Source organism: Lynx rufus, unplaced genomic scaffold (assembly GCF_022079265.1).
Source record: "Lynx rufus isolate CCGP_SWC_20201006 ecotype Redwood Valley unplaced genomic scaffold, mLynRuf1.p SCAF_2, whole genome shotgun sequence".
Classification (NCBI taxonomy): domain Eukaryota; kingdom Metazoa; phylum Chordata; class Mammalia; order Carnivora; family Felidae; genus Lynx; species Lynx rufus.
Window position 1 is genome coordinate 176830081 of NW_025814834.1, and position 21065 is coordinate 176851145.

General features: G+C 47.1%; 1 protein-coding gene across 2 annotated transcripts in view; it reads left to right on the forward strand.

Moving 5' to 3' along the window:
- The window catches only part of PLPP3 (phospholipid phosphatase 3), an 86787-nt gene that overhangs the window by 32533 nt on the left and 33189 nt on the right, over positions 1 to 21065 (forward strand). Inside the window, exons 2-3 of one of the 2 annotated variants that reach the window (XM_047084847.1) lie at positions 2363 to 2365; positions 11982 to 12139. In XM_047084847.1, coding sequence (XP_046940803.1) covers positions 2363 to 2365; positions 11982 to 12139 — 161 coding nt within the window. The remainder of the gene's footprint in view (positions 1 to 2362; positions 2366 to 11981; positions 12140 to 21065) is intronic. The other variant, XM_047084846.1, reaches the window with a different exon arrangement.

Below are 21065 nucleotides of genomic sequence, written 5' to 3' on the forward strand. Positions count from 1 at the left end.
AGGGTGGCCCCAGAGACATTTCTGGGATTTCTTACTACAGAAGGCCAGCCGGTTCACCAGAGGCACCCCTTTCTCAGTCTGGGCAAAAGCACCTAAAGATAGGAAGTGCGGTGACTGCACAGAACTGTGCAAAGCCGGTCTGACCCGGTGGCATTTCTGCTTTGCTGTTCTGTGACCGTGTTTCTGATCTTCAGTTTGGGCCTTTGCAAACCCTAGGTGGTGCCGCTTACGTGGAAGGGGTTCCTGGGAGGAATAAAAGAGGCTCAGCTCTAAATCGCCTAGGAGAGTATCCAGTTGGCTGCAGTAGCTGATGCGAATTCCCACCTGCTTCCAACCCACACTGCATTTTTGCTGATAACCTGCTTCTTTGACAGAGCCAAGAGCTGCCAATCATTAACTCACTTTGGATGGGAAGGCCTGCAGATTTGGGGATGTTTTCTGAAGCTCTTGTTTATAAATGAGCACCTTTGAATTCTGGAGGGTTCTGCTTGGCCAGTCTCTCTTCCCCAACTGAAAGTAGCACCCCAACTGAAAGTAGCACCGCTCCTCAGTTACCCCAGGGGCATAGCGGGCAGGTGGCGAATCCGCCCTGTAAGGACGCCGTGGGAATGAAGCCTGCAGTTTGTTTATAGAATGCCTATAGGCTAAAGGCAAAAACTCTCCTGAATTAGAAATGTCCCTAAGCCACCTGATGAAACCACCCCTTTCATTTTGCACATGAAGAAACAGAGCCTGAGAGAGCAGAAGTGAGTCTCTGTATAGTTAGCCAGCTGCGGAATGAACGCTGATGAATACGGGTCATTATTATTGTCAATTATTGTTAGTTGGTATTAGTTTTTGAGGTTGCCTTGCCAACAGAAACTTCCCTCGTACTCCCAACTCACTTGTGGTAACAGGTATCTCTTCACCGAGTCAGGGACTAGTGTGGAGACCATTTTCTTCTCTAGGACCCTGGCTGAGCTGACCCAGCTCCGACTACTTGAGACTTCATTAGTCAGTAGGTGAAAGGTTGCCTAATTCACTAGGATAGTCACACAGTGTAGAATGACCCTGATCCTTCTATTTGGATTTGACTTACTTCCATTTAGAGTAATCCTGGTGATTACTATAGATCCTTTCTTAAACTAGAAACCTAGTTTAAGGGTTGGGGAAACCTTCCCCTTTTGGGGGGAAACCCCAAATAAGACATTTCTTCTGGAGTGAACAACATTTTTAACTGCCAGTTCTCCCTTTGTAGCATCTTTTCAGCATCTGTGAAATTAGATGGCTCCCTCAGACTCCTTTTCTCATTTTTCCTCAGGGTTAAAACTTGGGTAGGAAATGAGGGTAGGTTGCAACAGCAGTATTGTTAACTGGCTCGTCGGGGTGGTGGTGGGGGGGGGTGGTTTCCAGTTCTGAATTTTTATTTTTTTATTTTTATTTATTTTTTTATTAAAATTTTTTTGTGTGTGGCCTCACCTACATTGTTGGCGTTCAGATGACAGCAAGGAATCTTTGAAATGTGTTTACTGGATTAGTCAATAAACTGGTACTGCGCGTCTGCTGGCTTTCGCGTCACGTGCTAACACGTGTCCTGGACGTTCCTGTCACGCTGCATCATGGGTACGCCTCCCCAGACGCGTGTGCTGTCCCCCGAGCGTGCACTCTTAGAGGGCAGGGGCCACCTCTTAATAATTTCTGTAGCCCGTAATTCTCTCAGTACGGACTCTCCTTCAAAAGCAGCCTTTTTCTCCTTCACTTTCTTCGCCACCCAGTGCAGTTCGGAAAACTCGGGGCCTACACCAAGCCTCAGATGTCGGGGCAAGAAGTTTGCCTTGTACTTTAATCAGGTGTTTTGTAATGCCATCCACTCCCTGGATACTTCTAAAACGAAAATGTGGCCCCACAAGTACAACACATAGGGAGGAAATACACTACAAATTACAAAGTGATTAGCGCGCATTTAGGCAGAAGGTCAAAGGGATTATTTTGGACTTCAAACTTTTCAGCTTTTAGGGGCCTTGTATTCGGTTTCAGAATTGCATCCCTGAATTATTTGTGCAGGTGGCAGCTGTCAGATTTGAAGGAGGCTTCTGGGTTTTACAAAAGGAACGTTTGACAGGCTGGGGAATGGGGAGTGTGCTCCTGGCGTGAGGCTGGTCTTATCCCTGAAGCTGGAATCGCTCCAGCTTTACTGAACTCCAGTGCCGGTCCTTGTCTTGAGCTGACACAGCCCCGACCAGGGTAGTCTGGCCACCTTCTTGGGGAAACCAGTCAAGCCGGCTGATACAGCTGGATAGTAGATTTGCAGGCTGGGAGGGCAGGGAACTCACCTTTGTTAAATACCTACCATGTGATCTGTCATCCTCCCAGCTCTTCCAAGTGGGTATTGACCTCCTCTTTTGAAAATTGGGGCTCTGAGAAATTAAGCAGCTTGCTGAAGTTTGCATAGATTCCAAGTGGCAAAACGGGTTTCCAAACCCGGATCCGAGTTGCCTTCTTGAGATTTGTGCCCTTCCTCTGATTGGGAGCTCTCTCCTGGGCAGCGGCTCCCAAGAGGATCACAGGAAGTGGGTCAGAGGTGTGCTGAAATGGATCCCTTAGCCCTCGGGGTGGCCGGGCAGGGTGGGGTGGGGCGGGGCGGCTGAATCACTGAGTGGCGGCCTCCGCGGCTTACCTGGGGCTGCCCCACAAAGTGTTTTCTGATAGTTTCACTACCTGAAAAAGATGAGGAAACTGAACATTCGGGGTCTTCGCGGTCATCCAGCCCAACAGCCAGAGGCTTGAAGCTGGTTAGGTTCCCCGTAAATAACTCCCGATGGATTTGTCTGGTCTTCATGAGGTTGTGTGGTCGTGTGTTGTTTCAGGGGATTGTGTTAGAAAAACAGGATTGGAGATGTGAGAGAGATCAGATTAAAACTCCGAAGGGTGGGGGAAAAAAGGATTTACAAGCCATACACTGTATCTGGGGCAGAGCCAGGTCATCTGGATTTTAGTTTATTTCCTTTATGCATTTCTCCAATATACGTTTGTGGAGCACTCACTAGGCACCAGGAATTAGTCTTTTTGTGCGGGGTATGCAGAGATGAATAAAATATGAACCCTTTTCTGAAGAGACTATCAGCTGATGTAGGGGGCTTACAGAAAAAGGAATAATTAACGGTGCTAGGATGTGATGGATAAATTCTTGGATTTATAGTTGAACACATAGATAGGGTTAAGATGAAAACATATACATGGGGGGGGGGCCTGGGTGGCTCGGCTGGTTAAGTGTCCGAGTCTTGATGACTCGGGTCATGATCTCACGGTTTGTGAGTTCAAACCCCACGTCGTGCTCTGTGCTGACAGTGCAAAGCCTGCTTTGGATTCTCTCTCTCTCTCATTCTCTCTCTCTCCCTCTCTCTCTGCCCCTCCCCTGCGCTCTCTCTCTCTTAAATAAATACACGTTTAAAAAAATTTAAGCAATGGGTGTCCAAACTGAGCATCTCTGCCAGCCAGATTTGGCCATGGGCTGCCAGTTTGTGACCTTTGACCCAGGTTGGACCATGCAGCTGGGCCCTGGTGGCCTTGGATTGCCTACCAGCGTGATTTTGTTCTCACAGCGTCTCCAATAACACTCCAACTCTTCATTTTTGGCACCGCGTCTGGCTCCAGTCTTGCCTTTTGACTATCTCGAACTTTGGCCCTCCCAGGTGTCTGATGTCCTGCCAGTCCACATGTTGTTTATTTTACCGCCACGTGAACCTGGTATTTTGTGTACACCTGGGCAGCGTGGCTGGGGTGGGAGCACGCCTGCTGACGCACGTGTGCGTAACTGTTGGGAAAATAACATTTTTTTTCACCCTCGTGGACTTCCCTCCCATTCAGCCTTGTGCGACCCTTTGATGACACGCGGCAGGGTTCCTGCCGTGATATTTCTTCTCTGCATCAGGGTGTCAGGTCCTGCTAACCACTGCTCAAGCCCCTTCTGTTTATACAATCCCAAGAAGTCCCTGGAATTGCAGGATTTTATGAGCATGCTTTTCCCATGGGATCAGATTGCAGTTGGGAAGGAGCTGGCAAACCCACAGCTGCGTGAGTGAGCTTTTGACTGAACTCTGATCACATCTTATACCTGCTTAAAAGCTTTCAGTGGCTTCCTGTCACCTACAGGAGCAGGAGCTAACATGGAGCCAGGCAATTGGATATTTTATAAACTGTGTCTTCGTGCATTGGGAACTATTGTACAAGGTCCTGTTGTATGGTGATGAAGCTCAGAGAGGTAAACTGACTTGCCCAAGGTCACACCATAAACATGGCAGGTGGTAGAAGTACGTGAAATCCTGTCTGCCTGACTCTGAAACCTGACTTGCCCAAGGTCATACCGTAAGTGTGGCGGGTGATAGAGGTAAGAGGTGAAATCCTGTCTGCCTGACTCTGAAGTTCACAGGTAAATTGAAAAAAAGTAACTCTGCCAGAGTAGCTTACATGGCTCAGTGAATCCTTTGTAGAAGAGGTATCTAAGTCTTACAGGATGAATAGGAGTTTGCCAGTGGTACTTTAATCCAGATGTTAAGACATCATTTCCTGGAGTTGTTAGGAAGATTAAATGTGGTTATTTATGTAAGAGCTAATAAAACCCCATGCACACATGGGATTCTTGCTGTGTCCTAGCTCTGGGGAGCCATATTGGAAATAAACACATTGGGTCATAACAGAGACTGAGGCAGGAGAGTAGGTGGATCTGAGAGATCCAGAGAGATCAAGAGGGTAGGTGGTAAGTCCATCTCACATATAAGGGGGAGCCCTGCTTTTTATCCTCGTTCAAGGTCAGCCTACACTTTTCAGAGCTTTGTAGCTCTGCTAATCTCTACATAGACATATTTCCTATGTACTTAGCAAGAAAGGCTAACTGGCCCCATCTCTGAATGAACTCTAAGGGTCTTGGTATTCTATGATATATCCTGGTTACACTGGTTATCAGCAGTGGCAAATTATAATCTCTCTGACTCTCAATTATTTGGCTGTATATTAATAATTATTTTAGAGGATTGTTTTGAGAGTTACATCAGTTGACTTATACAGAGCTCCTGGCACGTAGTATGGGTACCCAAAGAATGCATATTACTCTCGTCCTTATTGAAAAGAGGGGTCAAAAGAGGAAGGAGGTGACCCAGTTTGACCTGGGGAAGAGCAATTATAAGTCCTTTTAACTTTGGTAGTTGTGTATTACTAGAAATATCATGTCGAGGGGCGCCTGGCTAGAGCATGTGGCTCTTGATCTCAGGGTCATGAGTTCGAACCACACATTGGGTGTGGAGCTCACTCAAAAATTAGACATATCGTGTCGACAAAAGAGGGCTGGGACTCTCTTCGTGAAAGGTCTGAATCATGCTGTTGGCTAGTTTGTTTTTTAGGGGTGGATCTGACACCCCTTTCAAAGTCCAAATGAAAAGGCCAAAATAGCGCTAAGAGTTTTAAGGTGGCTGATATTATTTTGGAGAATAAAGTGGGTTTTTTCCCTTTAAGCACTTCCAAATAAGAAAGGCCATCCAAAGTTCTTTTTCACATCCATGATTAGACTAAAGACAGATGTCCCTTTGTCACGGAACCGGAGACTTTCCAACGTTGAGAAACTCAGAAACAGTGTGGTTTCTCGATACTGTGTGTCCCCAGCACCTAACAGTGCCCAGTACTCAGGAACTGTCAGTACGTGTTTGTGGAATTGCATTGAAGGCCTTGGATTTGGGCTCAGGAAACCCAGCACCGGGACCAGATCTGCCACTAATGTCTTTGTTTCTCCCATGGAGTTGCTTTCGGTTATGACAGTCTTCTTTTTGTAAAGAAAGGTCTGGACCTTCCAGCTTTGAAGAATGACCATTTGTCAAGGCAAACCCCTAGACCCAGAATATTGCATGTTCACACCAGCCCACAGCGAGTGTTTTTCATGGCAGCCCTTTTCAAAGGTAGGAAACGCCTTCATAGTAAACTCAGTTTTGTCTCATCTGGATTGTGTCCAGTACAAAAATCTGGACAAATAATCGTAAACCAAAGAAAGTTTGCACACTTCTAAGACCAGTAGCAATTAATTACTTTAAATAGAAACCCTGTCACTTACAAGCAACATAAATATTTGTATTTTGAACCTCTAAGTAGTAGTTGGGTTGACCATTCTGGCCTTAAGTGATTAAAAAAAAAAATCGGTCATATTTTAACAAGGCATACATTTATAAAGAAAGGGAGGGTCAGGTCATGGAGTAAGAAAACATGAACCAAAAGACAGACAGACCTGGGTTCAAATCCCAGTGACCAACTGACTCAGTGTGGGAACCTTGAACATGTTACAAAACTTCTGGCCTCAGCTTTCTGTTGGGTACAGATGAAAATAATAATGCACATTTTCACAGCTGTTGTGAAAATTCAGATACATTAATTCCTAATCAGATTCCAGGTTTGAACTCAGAAGCCCAATGTCTTCCATCTGTATTTTTCTTTTTTCTTTCTTTCTTTTTCTTTCTTTCTTTCTTTCTTTCTTTCTTTCTTTCTTTCTTTCTTTTCTTTCTGTTCTTTTTTTTTTTTTTGAGAGAGAGAGAGAGAGAGAGAGAGAAGTGGGGCTCACACGGGGCTTGAGCTCACCCAATATGGAACTCAAACTCACTGTGAGATCATAACCTGAGCCAAAGTCAGATGCTCCACGACTGAGCCACCCAGGCGCCCTTCCGTCACTATTTCAAACATCTGGTCCACATTGGTGCCATTTGCCAGCTTTGCATTTTAGATGAGCTGCAGTCTTCAGTCTCTGAGCTTCAGTCTTTCATTTGTAAAATGAGCACAAGAGTGAAGTCTACACTGTAGGTAAGATGTGGAAAACTCTGTTGTAGAGTTCTCCCAGCTGCCTGATTGGAGCAGTGAGCCTGTGCTTAATATCCACATACGTGGTCTGCACCCAGTATTCTTCTGTGGGTAGAAGTGTAGGCTTTCTGCAGATATTAGTTTAATTATTACTCTCACAGATCCTGGACTTTGTTTATTCTAAGGTAACCACAGATTGGATGAAATGGCAAGTTGGACAACTCCGGGAAAGGCACTCGAAGGACTTGGTATATAGGAGCCACGGGCAGCCCCTTCCTGATGCTCTGAGTCAGGTCCTGCCGTGGGTCCCGCCCAAGTGCAAAGATTTCTTATTCACTCTTCCACCCCCACTCCTTCCCTTTCTAAAAAAGCACTTTGAGAGCAGGAGGCTGTGTTTAATTTTGTGCCAACGTGAAGCTGTGGCTGAAGGGAGCAGGGCTCCGGGGCTGGGTCACTTTGGTAACACTTCCCACATGACTTTATCAATGGGTGGGCCACAAAAACTTATCCTGTGTTTTTTTACACCCCACCCCCAAACCACCCAACCTGCTCAAGTGTTAGTTTTTCAAAGCCCAAGAAGTTTCAAAGGCCCGAACCCAACACAGGGGCCTTTCTTCACGCTTTGATTTTCTGCCCGTTAAGTGTTTGTCAGTGAGTTCGTATTTCGCCTCCTCTGCAGCCTACATATCCCAAGAGGTCCCTGGAGGTATAGGAAGTTAATTGATCCTTGATTAAAAGAAGGAGAAGTGCTTTGAATTGGGGTCTAGAATCACCAGATGGTATGTATACACACACACACACACACACACACACACACACACACACACACTTCTTGTTTCTACTTTGCAAAAAGCTTGTAATGTACCTTTCATTATAGATAAATCTAAATTCCAGGATATTGGCTTCAGAGTGTTGGTTAAATTAGATACTGAGCACAGATGTGTATGTGGTGAATATTCAGTGAGTAATCGCCCATGCTGTTGCCTTGACTGTTCCATATAAAGCATCTTTTTCTTCAAAGGCCATGAAATTTGCTGAGCTTTAACTAATTTATCAATGTACCTCGGGGCTTCCTTCTCTGTTTCAAGTGACTCGCTTACTTTAGAAAGCACTCGAAAGTCCTAGTGTCTCTGGTAAGTCACTTTAATCCCTTTGAACCTTCGGGTGACTGAATGTGTTCATTTTTATGACTGTTTCTCCCATTAGCCTTTGGGCCACTTGAAGGTTGGGACTTAAATTCCCTCAGCACAGTGACCCAGTCAGTGCTGAGAACAATAATGGGTATCCAGATTGTCCAGATGGCAGTCCTTTATGTGGGGTTCCTCGGCACAGTTCGGGCACAAAACAGTTATTTAGTAAATGTTAGCTACTCTTGCTGTTGTCTGTGTTGACTCTCTCTTTCTTCCTTTCGTTGTCCACCTGTGTGTCTCTTCCAGCTCTGGAGCCAAATCTAAAATCGTGTTCTCGTAATGGCCATCAGTTGTGATGACTGCCTTATTGAAGTCCCTAAACTACTTTGAGTTTCTTGAGCGTACTTAGTCCCTGGACCCCAGAAACCTCCTACTCACATAAGGGTTCCCTCAAGCCTCCCATCCTCTGTGGGCCATCTTTAGTGTCCCTGGTGGAGAAGTCTTACGGGCCCTCCCTGTAATCTATACATACGTCAGTCTGCCCATTTAGAAATATTTTAGTGCGCTTGTTTTTGCAACTTTCTTAAAATACCATAAGCCTCTTGAGGGCGGGTACTATGATGTATTCACCTCTAGGTTCCTAGTCATTAGCACTGGGAATTTTTTGGAAATGAACTGATCAAGAACTATAGTAGTTGGTTATAAAGACGGTGCCAGTGTTGGAAATGGAGATCCTGCTTTGGAAAAGAACAGCCTCCTCTCTGGGTCCTGGAGAGGCAAGGAAGGCATGGTGCTGTGTCTCTTGAGGACCAGCTACCCCATTGGAGAAAATGCCTATGCTTTTCCCATCAACTGAAGGGAATCCGAGGTTACTCTCTCCTGGAGTGAAGTCAAGACTTGACTGGCATCACCCCCGATCATACCACACATTTTTAGAGGAAACAGAAAAAGCCATTGGGTCTTCTAAATGCTCTCTCCATGCCTTTCAAGAAAATAAACAGAACACATTCAGATCCAGCTTCTTGACTGTTTGTGGGCACCATCCACATGATCAGAACCGGAAGCTCCCCGAGCTTTAGGCAAGGGAGGAAGAGAAAGGATTTGGATTGCTCCCAGGTTAAGAGAGGGCAAAGGAACGGAATAAACAGATTTTCTTTACTAACTTTCTCTGTGGGATTGTTCCCCCCCCACCCCCTCTTCGTCCTTTTAACATTTATTGAGTGTCTGTGGTGCGTGCCAGACCCCGAGCTGACATGACCCAGTGCTGTTGCCTGGTTTCCTCTAACTAAAACCCCTTCCTGCACTGATTTTATTCCATGACGTCTTGCCCTACTAGATTGCAAGCTCCCTGAGGGCAGGGCTCGTGCCATCTTTGTACCTCGTGTACATAGTGAAGATGGAATCAATATTTGTCGACTAAATGAATGGATTAGTGTAGTAGTAGATGACATCATCCCAGCAATCCCAAAGCTAGACTGCACTCTTCCCATTGCAGAGATGAGAAGAGTGTTTGGAGATGTGAAATAACTTGCTCAAGTAGCTGGGAGCAGAGTTGAGGTCATTAACCCAGTTCTGTCTAACTCCACAGCTCTTTTATATGTGTTTTATTGTCCTTAGAAACATATGTTTTACAGGCCTATCATGTGAACACCATTAAAAATAGAAGCTGGGGCCTAAGAGCCCAGCCCAAATGTAAGGCACTCGAGGTCTGTTCCCTTCCTGAGTTTATTAGCAACGCTTTGGCTCCCAGGCACCACAGAGGCTGCGGCCGGGCTCAGACGTGGAGCTCAAGGTTTTTATCACGATGTGTGGAGCTTTAAAAGCGGACTATTAATATCATAGTGCTGGCTTCTTGGCTACTTTTCGTAGCCAACTTGGCCACATTTCAAAATGTTTAGGCAGTGGAATGAAGATGGTTTGGGCCCGTAGGATATTTTTTTCTCTCCCAGCGCCCCACCCCCCAAAGATCAGCTGACTGTTCTTGCCCCTTCCTCGCCACAGCATTCCCTCCCTGCCTCACCTCTCCCGCTTCACTCTTTTGCAGAGACACGGTCTCAAGAGCTAATGGTTATTGCCTTCCAGGGTCCCTCTGTGTTTACTTTGAGAAGGTCAGGCACAATGCTGTGGTATGTTGCTGTTTCTTTCTTTTCAAAGCACTAGTATGAATTTGATAAAGTAAATTGTTGTTCTAGCAGGAAGCAGTTAGGGGTCACAAAATAAATAGCCGTAGAATTCAAATAAATCCAAAGAATAAAACCAAATAAATCCATGTGTGTATGCACAGTGATACATAAATACACTTTTTAGAAAGTGAGCATTTTTATCGCTGCTGGTCTGGACCAAAGTAATTGAAAAATTGTGGAGTTCGTGGTACATTTTTTTTTTAAGAGGCGGTCTGGGGCTTCGAGCAACGTGACGTGAATTCAATTCTTTTTGAAAAACACGAAAGTGGAATTTTATCTTTTCAACCACCGCTTATCTTGGGATTTTTCGGCTAATGAAATTCACAGTTGAACGAAACCAATTTGCAAAGTTAAATCAGGGATTCAGGCATTTGGGGGTAGACTAAGAGACCCTGAAGGAGCTAAATATTCTCTCTAAATATTCTCTCGTAGTCACTGTTCTCTTCACTTGAAGATGAACGGCACATGCTTAACTGATGGTGTAAAATGACCTCTTCAGGTTGTTGGGAGATCCAATACAGAAATGAATGAATGCCTTACACATTGTGGATGGCTCTTACATCGGTGGTGGCTGTTAACAGGATGTTTTTCTTGGTCTTCCCTAGTCCTAACATTTACTGGCTCACCTTTTACTTAGGGGAGTGGTATTGCAGCTTGGTATTGAACTTGGGTGGTAGGGGAAGAGGTCTTCCAGTCTGAGAGAAGAGTAGGAACTGAGGCAAGAGTCGCCGTGTCCTGTTTTCTTGGAGGCTGTGTCAAGGGGGCCACAGACCATGAGTCAGGAGAAGGGAGGTCCAGGTCGCGGGGCACTCCAGAGGTCACACTTTATCTCGTGCGGTGCAACGGCGAGCCGCGGAAGAAACTTAAGCAAGGCAGTGACGTGCTCGTGGTCAGGAAGTGAACCGGTAGATATGTGTGAGAGGCTGTGAAGGTCAGGAGACCGATGCGGAGGCTGCTGCAGTGACCAGGCCAGAGATCTTGTAGGCCTTCGCTTTTTGCTTCAGGGTTGTGAGGAACTTTTCCTGGCAGGTGATGGAATCCGCTCGCCATGACCTTTAAGGGAATGGCATCTGAGCCGAGCCACTGATAAACCAGCAGCAGCTGTGGGAGCAGCTTGGTGCTCCCAGATGCCCTTGGGCTCCGCTCCAGAGCTCCAGGCCGCAGGGCCCTCTGCTCAGCTCTACTTCGTCTTGGTAGGGACTCTTCAGTGGAAGAAAATGGTTGAAAAGGGCACCACTGAGCAGCTACCGTGTGGCAGGCGCTATGCTGGAAGTCGTGTGTGGCTGGTTCTCCTTTTGTTGTCCCTGCAACTCATGTGTGGGGAGACTGAGGCTCAGAAAGATGGAATGACAACCAGGGGTCATATTGGACCTGAGATCCAGATTCAGCTTATCTGACCCCGAGGCCTTCACGGCTCCAAGCAGCAGAGCCTTACGATGAGCCTCTCGAAGGGGGAATGGTGACGTCCGATGCACTTGGCGAACGACACATCATTAGACTCGGGGCCCTGTTGGCGATTGTCACTCGTTGGGCTTTAATGTCCGCAGGGTGTGGTCGCGCGGTGGGAAAGCTCCTCCCCGGCTCTTCCACTGCCTTCCACTGTGCCCTTGGACAAGACCAGAGAATAATGCGTTGCTCCCCCCGGGGGTGACCAGGAAGGAGAGGGCCTGCAGGTGCTGAACACTCTCTGTGGGCTGTACATAGCTGCAAATGCACGAAATTCCTGTCCCTGGCAATGGTGTTACCTGGGCTGGTCTTTGCTGCAAGTCATTCTCCGGCCTCCTTTTATTGATGTTTTCCCTTTCTCTCTCTCCCTTTTTTAATTTTCCGGTGCCTGTGATGGTTGCATCTGGACCAGCGGGCCTGCCCTTCCTCATCATTGAGACAAGCACCATCAAGCCTTACCACCGAGGGTTTTACTGCAATGACGAGAGCATCAAGTATCCTCTGAAAACCGGCGAGACCATAAATGATGCTGTGCTCTGCGCCGTGGGGATTGTCATCGCCATCCTCGCGGTAAGCGCCCGGGCTGCCATGCTCCACCTGTCCGACTTCCCCTGTGTCGTGTTTCAGGATATCTGAGCCAACGGAGGTTGGCCGCGCAAGCAGAATTTCATTCGGTTAATAATAGTGTGTATTTCATGCGGTTAATGCTGTTACCAAAAGCATATACTAAAAGTATCATCTGTATACACACATATATACTGAACGTCTTCTAAAAGTATGCTAAGCACCCCTCTACTCTACTTTGCGTGCATTATCCTCACAGCCATCCGGTGAAGTCCAGATACCGTCCTTGTTTTTCTTCTACAGTTAGGAGACTGAGGTCTGCAGAGTGAAAATAATTTGCCCACGCTCACTTGGAGCGGTAGAGTTGGAATTTGAATGCATCGGTCCCTTACCCCAGAGTCTGACCTCTGAGCCATGAAGGTGAGCCCCCGAGGAGGGGTATCACAGGCATGTTCTGCTGTCTTCACACTGTGGCTGTGCCTCTGTAACAGTCATGCCACTGGTGTTCTCTGGCATATTGTTTACTTCTCTCATCCAGGGGCTGTGGTGGCAAAGCGAAAATAAAATTGGGACTTGGCATCAAGAGACCGAAGTTCTAGACCTGGCACCCTGCTGACAAGCTGTATGTGCTTAAAACCAGGGATGACCCCCTTGCTGCATAGTGTTGTATTGAGGAGGAAAAGAGAGCATGAGCATTGAAATACTTTGCAAACTCCTGAATTGCTGAGCGGGTTACTCAGGTGCGAGTGTAAAGTCTAGACTTACATACAGCTCATCCCTTAAAGGATGAAAGCCTCGTTGGGAATGCACACATGTGCCACGGTCTTTGACAGAGTCCAGAATTACTTTGGAGCAATGTTAGCCTCGTGGAAATTGGGGCATGGCCTACTTGGGCTTTACTTGGGAGGTCACCACCTTTTGTTTTTAGATGTGCCCATTTGGGGTGTTTGGGAGAGTAATTGATGATAATCCACTCTCCTAATTTGTGAGTCATACATTTTCACAGATGTCCGTTCCACATCTCCAGTATTTTCTGTTCTTTGCCCTTGAACCCCAGCCATGTAGACATAAGGGATAGGCATCATGTCCACCAAGATCATAAATTCTCCCTCTCAGATCCTTGAGTCATGTTTATATTAGCCAGAGCCTGGAAGCTTATCTTTGGCCTATATGAGAAGCCGAGAAGGAAGGAAGCTAGAGTTAAACACACTACATGTGAATTGAGTGCTAGTATTCCCATTATACGAATGGAAAATCAGAAGCTCGAAGGGGTTAAGTGATAGGTTCAAAGTCTACAGCAAGTGGGGCGCCTGGGTGGCGCAGTCGGCTAAGCGTCCGACTTCAGCCAGGTCACGATCTCGCGGTCCGTGAGTTCGAGCCCCGCGTCAGGCTCTGGGCTGATGGCTCGGAGCCTGGAGCCTGTTTCCGATTCTGTGTCTCCCTCTCTCTCTGCCCCTCGCCCGTTCATGCTCTGTCTCTCTCTGTCCCAAAAATAAATAAAAAGGTTGAAAAAAAAAATTAAAAAAAAAAAAAAGTCTACAGCAAGTAAAAACTGGGGCTCAAGCCTGTCCCTGGCTTATTTCAAAGCCCTGCTTCCATTTTGCAGGCGTGATTTCAAATGCAGAGTGGCTGTTCTCTCCAAATTAATTGCTTAAGGGATCGGCATTTGTCTACTCATGCCTACTCTGGATCAGATGGAAGCTGCTGATGGTCCTGAGCCGCATTTCATGAAGTTTTTCTTTTGACTTCCCCACTCTGGGGGCTGGTTGTAAACTTTGAGACCCCTCTTTGTTTTTTAATAACATCGTAAACCAGGCACACAATCAACAGTTTGAAATTGGGGAGGGGGGGGAGGGGGGCTGGTAGAATTCTTTCCAACCTTTAAAATAAAAACAGTCCATTGGGCAATGCTCGTAGTTTCTTAAAGGTGCACTGAGGATCTTTGTGTTCAGAAACTGAGAGATATAAAATCTAATTTTACTGTTTGTTCCAAATGGACAGTGTGGGGTTGAGTTCTGTAGGAAGAATGGCTTTTCCTGGAAGAGAAGTTTGTCGTAGAAGGCACATAATTGTGCAGTATCGTCTACTAAGGTTTGAACAGGTGTTTTTGACACTCGGGAGGATCAGTTAATTGAGTGCTTTTAGGAAGCTGACTATAACCCAGGAGTGGTTAAGATAAGAATAGCACAGGGACAAAGTGTCACATGCCCTTTGCTCTTTCTACATGCATTTGTTCTTGGCTTCGGCTTGCCTAGTGGGACTGCTCCCAGACCCAGCACGGGAGCGAGGCACTCTTCAGAGGCCGTGGCACCCCAGCTACGTGAATCAGGTGAATCGTGACTCTGTCCAGCCCTCGTTTTCCTTACCTGTGTTCAGATTCACTCATGGGCCTTGCTATAAGGATCAGATGCCATCATTCGTGGGAACGGACTTTGTAGCAGATGGACATGGGGTGCCAAAGTGGCTTTTCTGAGGGCTGTGCTTCTCGTCTGTTCTTCCTTCCTCAAGCAAAACTCCTGGTCAGCAGCTCTTTCCCTGCTGTCGGCCAAGACCAGCCCCTTCTTCCTCTTGAAATGCTAGCATTTCTGAAAAAAAAAATCTGCTTTTAGGAGTTTAGTTTGGCTTGCTCTTCTCCTCATGTCATGTTGGTGTTTTAATTAAAAGCCTCCCTGACCTCCCAGGTTTCCTTGGAACGGTCAGTCGTGCGCTGTGACCTTGGTTATAGGATGAGCAACGGCATTGCTTCCACATCCCATACAGTGTCAGCAAAATAGGTTTGGATAGTGCTTTCCTCTAGTTCTCCGTGCTCCTCCCACCCACCCCCTCCAAAACCCAAAACAAAACAGGCAAAACAGATAATAATTAGTGTCCTTCGTTAGGTGCCACTGTGTGCCATAGAAACCTACAAACTGTGTTCAAGCATTTCACCTGTGCGGAAACCCTGACAGCTAGGTAACCTGCCTCCATATAGTCTGGAGTTAAAGGCATGTGCTCCGGTGCCTCTCTGAACTCCCGCTGTGCAGTGTGTATGCAGCAAATGAATTAACCCCGCTGAGCCTCAGTACGCCCATCTGTTGAATGGAGATAATATATCTCCTTATTAAGGTTTTTAGAATTAAATGAGATGATGCATGTAAGGTAACTCAGTGCTTGGCGCCTGGGGCATCCTCGATAAATGTTAAGTGTTTTCATTATAAATGACTAAACAGTCAAAAAGTGGTGGAGTGACTTTGCAAAGACCTCATGTCTAATAAAAATAGAATCAGGAAAGGAACGCCAGCCTTGGGACCCATCCTGCCGCTCCCTCTCTTTCCTTGTAGTTAATTCACTAAAACCCAGATCTCTTGACTCTTCCTCCCGTGCTCTTTGCAAAAGGACCTTTACCTCTGGATCCAGCTGGGGGCACGTGTGAGATGTGGGCTCATAACGAGGTCTGCTTACCCACTTCCCTGCCATTAAGTACTAGAGTACTCATGGAAATAAGCAGAGGCAAGACCTCAGAGGAAAAATGAGTAATTCACTTTAGTGCACCCGATTCTGGAAAAGCTATATACAGCTTAAATTAAACAACAACAACACGTTTCCCACTTCCCCATCATGACTGGTCACAGAGCCTGGCTGCCTCCATCCAGGATCTGCTTCTGATCAGAGGGCGTGAGTGACAGTCAGGGAGGGTGGGGGTGGGGAACCCGGTCTGGAAATCTAATCATCTTGATATTTGCTGCCCGGGCCTTCTCCTGCCGACCTCAGGTTTGTTTAAAACAACAAGAGAATCCTTGGCTGACTTGCACGCCCCTGCTCCAGTCTGAGTGTCCCCACAGCAAAGGAGTGGAGTGGCGGTGCCGTTTCAAATGTGACCAGGAGGTGCAAATCATCAGAAGTTATAGAGAAAGCAGACACCTTTCGATGGCAGGAGATATGGAAAAATCTAGTCGCTTTGACTTCTTTTTCAGATGTATCTCAGATTCTGGAATTATAGCATAATAGGAATTCCTTCCAAATCCACAAAGCAGCGGTTCCTATCTCTGCCTTGTAAAGGTTTAATGACTCTAGCAGCAGAGAGATTAGGAGCAAAAACAGTGAAGTATCAGCCCCTACCTAGCCTCCTCTCAATTTGCCTTGTACCGCACTATGAAGAGTATCAGGGGTGAAGATTTTAATATGGAAAAATGCTCAGTATTCTTTTTAAATCAGCGTGGGCTCAGGGCTTGCTTTGGTCAGGCCCTGAAAGTGGTTTATATAGATTCTTAGCATCTAGGACTTGATGTGTGAATGAGTCACGGGTGAATCCCCTTCTCCCTCTGGCCATATAAATTTTTCTTTTCCTCTCAGATCCCATTGAATGGGACTTCTGTAATAATACTCCTAACTAGAGAAAGAGCTCAGACTTTGGCATCATCTGGTTTAGGTTTATGTCCTAACTTTTGTGCTGATTATTGATTGTCAGACCCCTTTGGAAAAGAACTATACCTTCCTTTCCTGTAAGATGGTGACAGTAGCTCCCCAACCCCCTAGGCTTTTCTGGAGGTCCAATCAAGTGACATTATGTGTGTCATTGGCGAGAATCCTCCTTGTCATTGCTGTAGTGTCATACAGGTAACAGAGTGCCCATTATGTGCACATTCCCTTATTTGCACCTGGTGGTGATTCTGGGAGGTTGACTCTTAGAGTTAAGGCCACTGGGGATCAAGGATATTAAGTGACTTTCCCATAACTACTTAGTGGCAGGGCCAGACCAGGGGTCCTCTGATTCACTGGTCAGGCTTTTAAAATAATAATAATGATAATAATAATAATAATAATAATAATAATAATAATGGCACCATTGCTGCCTTATAAAGCCTGCTTGCCTGCCTTCCACATTCACTTGTCAAGCACCCCTGAAGTAGCAGGTGCTGGGGACCCGATGGTGAACCTGCTGCATCTCAAGCAGGCAAACAGCACCTTCAGTATTTCTGCCTGGTAATGTGATTTGTGTCTGGGTATTGTCTCCCCAGCTAGATGATAGGTCCCTGGAAGGCTGAGACCAGCCTTTTCTTCTTGCCCATGGTATGTATTAAATAAACCCCAGGCAGACATCTCCCTCTCCAGGAAACATTCCTTGGCTGCCTCCTTCCCCACCTTCCAAAGGTCCCAGAGATCCCTGGGCTGGCCTCTGTCTTTGCCGTTACTGTGTGCAACTGTCCTATCTTTTTCTCGGTGACCCCGATAGCTGCAGCAGAGACAGGGAGCGGCCTGATCTGATTTTAAATTGCTAGTCTCTAGTGCAAAGCACAGACTGTGGTGCTCAATACGCGTTTGTAAAAATCACAAGCCATACGTTTTGGGCAGCAAATGAAAAGCATTAGGCCAGGAGATGTCAGAGGACCTAGGCAGCTGGGCAAAGTATTCCATTTGCTTCCCTAAAATCTTAAATATGGTTCTCAATGCATGCGGGAACGGGCTGTGTAGCACACGGCAGATGTTTTGCTGCAGAGACAAGAAGAAGAGCTTAATACCTCCAGGACTTGTTTATTCAGGATCGGGCTTCAGTGTGCCCACATCTGGACTTCATTACTTCCTCCCCACCCCTCCAACCCCTTTATCTGAGAGCACACTGCCAAGAAAACAAGGTTCCCCAAGATTGCCTCATTAAGGGTTAGTCGAGTTTTCAACTCTGCAAAAAGTGAAGTCGGGCTGGCCCAGCGGTGCCCCGGTAGGAGACCCGGTCCCCCAGTTTACAATCCACTAGGCCTGTGCAATTACCAGGACCACCCACAGAGAGTGGCCGCATGAATCCTTCCACTGTGTCGGTCCCTGATCAAATGGCACAGAGTTCTTCTGAGACCTTCTTATCCCTGAGGGGATGGTGGCAGGGGGCATCTATTTGCAATTTAACAAACACGGGCACCGGGATTAGGATTTAGTTTGTCCCCTTACACACACACACACACACACACACACACACACAGTCCATGCTCTGGCACCAGTTTTTCCTCAGGCACATGTAGCTCTGAGGGGGTTAATGACCACTTGGAAAATGTCTCCAGTGTGCAAGTGGCTTTTCATTTGTCCGTTTAAAAAAATTTTTTTTGATGTTTATTAATTTTTGAGAGAGACACAGACAGAATGCGAATGGGTTGGGGCAGAGAGAGAGGGAGGCACAGAATCTGAAGCAGGCTGCAAGGCTCCGAGCTGTCAGCACAGAGCCCGACGCGGGGCTCCAAGTTGGAAACCGCGAGATCATGACCTGAGTCGAAGTCGGATGCTCAACCAACTGAGCCACCCAGGCGCCCCCTCATTTGTCCATTTTAAATGATAATGGTCTGGAGGCCGAGAAGTCCATTCTGTGAATCATTGTCTGTTCGGGATTGGGGCAGAGAATCAGGTAACATTAACAAGCTATCTGATGGACGGGAAACTAATGCCTTATCTTAAATCCTCTTCTTTAGTTAGATGAGGTAGGTATTATTATTTATTTTTATTTTTATTTTTTTACGTTTATTTATTTTTGAGAGAGAGAGAGAGAGAGAGCATGCCCGGGGTAGGAGCAGAGAGAGGTGGGGACAGAGGATCTAAAGCGGGCTCTGCGCTGACAGGAGAGAGCCCTACGCGGGGCTCGAACTCGCAAACTGTGAGACCGTCAACCTGAGCCAAAGTCGGACGCTTAATCGGTTGAGCCACCTAGGTGCCCAGAGGTAGGTGTTATTTACCCTGTTTTACAAATGAAGTAGGGCACGGAGGCTCCCAAGGGAGAAGTGGCTAGTTTAAGGTTACTCTGTTTAGTGAATGAAGGAGCAGAAATGAGAACCCAGGTCTCTGTGGCTTCAGAGCCCAGTGCCTGAACTGACATTTATTCAAGGCCTGCTCTGCCAGGAGCTATGCCGAGTGCTCTTTATTTCAGTGAGCTGTAAAACCTTTTCATTTCTGGGCTTGGGGAGCTCAGTGTATGGCGGCAGGCAAAACGCTGAGACCGCTAGGCAGACGGCCGCCTAAGATCCTCCCGTGGACGGTGTGCGATAGTGTTTTGGGCAAAGTGGCTTTTGCAGAAGGTGGTAACCTGCTGGGAGGGTGGATGTTGGGTGAGTCCCCCCCCCCCTCCCCGTTAGAACAAGCAGGCTTTGTGGTAGACACCTCGCCTTAGGACCCAGATGCTACCCTAGGGGTTTAGGGTCTAAAGGGGAAGCAGGGCAACTACAAGACTGACAATACTGTTCCCTGTGGGGAGACTGAGGAGTTGGTCAGAGAACAGGACGGGGGCCAGAGCGCCCCGGGTGGTGCTGGTGGTGCCCCCCGGAACCGAGAGCTTCAAGGGTAAAAGAGGCCAAAGGCTGTAGATGGTGTGATGTATAAATCAAGTGCTGCTGTGAAAATTCAGAGGAAGATCACTGAAGGTTACTTTCATGGGTCAAGACTGGGATCATCATTGTCCCCCTCATCATTCATTGGGCACTGGTCCCACTTAATCATCACCACAGCCCTTGAGCTCTTGGTATTGGCATCATCCCTTTTTCACACATGAGGAAACTGAGGGCTACAGCGCTCTATTGTCCAGGACCCATTAAGTGAAGAGAGCCGGAACTCTCCCCCGATGCACTCATTGATTGATGGAGCTCCGCCTTGAAGGGTGGGTGGGACTTCCATCAGAGATCCTGACCTTCTAGGCAGAAGGGCTTGCTTGGAGAACGAGAGGCTGAAACAATGGAGTGTTTTCAGGAAACGTAGAGCAACCTTGTTTGGCTGGAGAAATAAGAGTATCGGGGAGTAGATGGAGATAAGGTAGAAAAGGATCACAGCGAGATTGTGAAATTCCTTGAATGTCAAGGAGTTTTTACCCCAGTTAATCGGCTGGAGATTGTGATGAAAGCCTTTCAAGCTAGCTTCGTCAATTTTGCAGCCAAGGTGAGGAGGAGGCCTGAACCACGATGGGGCTGATGCAAGGGGAAGAGAGAGAGAGAGAGACGGATACGAGACCCCTTGTAGAAGTAAGATGAGTGGAATTGGAAGACCATGCGACAGCCTACAGGGTCATGTCTTTGCAGTTAAATAATGGTAACTTGAGCAGGAATAAGGGGGAGAGGAGTGAGGTTTGGGGAAAAAGTGGGAATGGGTGTGACAGACTGGGTTAGGTTGACGTACTGATACCATTGGTTTGATAACTGGTTGGGAGATTTGGCAGAAGATTGGAAGAAGGCTGACCACTGGGGTAAGGGGTAAGCTGAAAGTAGAGCTGGGGTGAGGGGGGGAAGAGAGAGAGGGAAGTGCCCTTTTGATGGTTGTCTTCACAGAGGTAATAATTGGAACTGTTGAAGCAGCAGAGATCAGGGCGGAAAGGCAAGGCTTCAACCCCAGGAAGACCCACATTTATCTGGGAGAACCCTGAAGGGGAGCCTCTAAGGAGAAACGCATTTGAGAAATAGGAAGAAAAGCATGGTGGTGTGATATTCAGGAAGCTCAGGGGATTCATTGTCAAAAGAGAGCATGAGATGGGCAGCAGGCAGTGCTACAGAAAAAATATTCAGGAGACCCTTACGCAGACAGGCAGAGCTAGCCATCTAGGACACCTGTGGCTTTGAGTCCCTGACTTTTGGGAAAATGACGATGCTTCGCACTTCAAATTTTTTTTTTTTTTTACATTTATTTATTTTTGAGAGACAGAGAGAGACAGCATGAGCAGGGGAGGGGCAGAGAGAGAGGGAGACACAGAATCCGAAGCAGGCTCCAAGCTCTGAGCTGTCGGCACAGAGCCCGACACGGGGCTCGAACTCGTCAACTGTGAGATCATGACCTGAGCCCAGGTTGGACGCTTAACCGACTGAGCCACCCAGGCGCCCCTACGATGCTTTGCACTTCAGACTGCCTTCTTCCTAAGGCTTCTGGGCTTAGGGCAGCCACTGCTGATTTCCGCCCTAGCTAGCTCCTGTGGCCTCTCTCTGGCCTCTTTGCTGTCTGT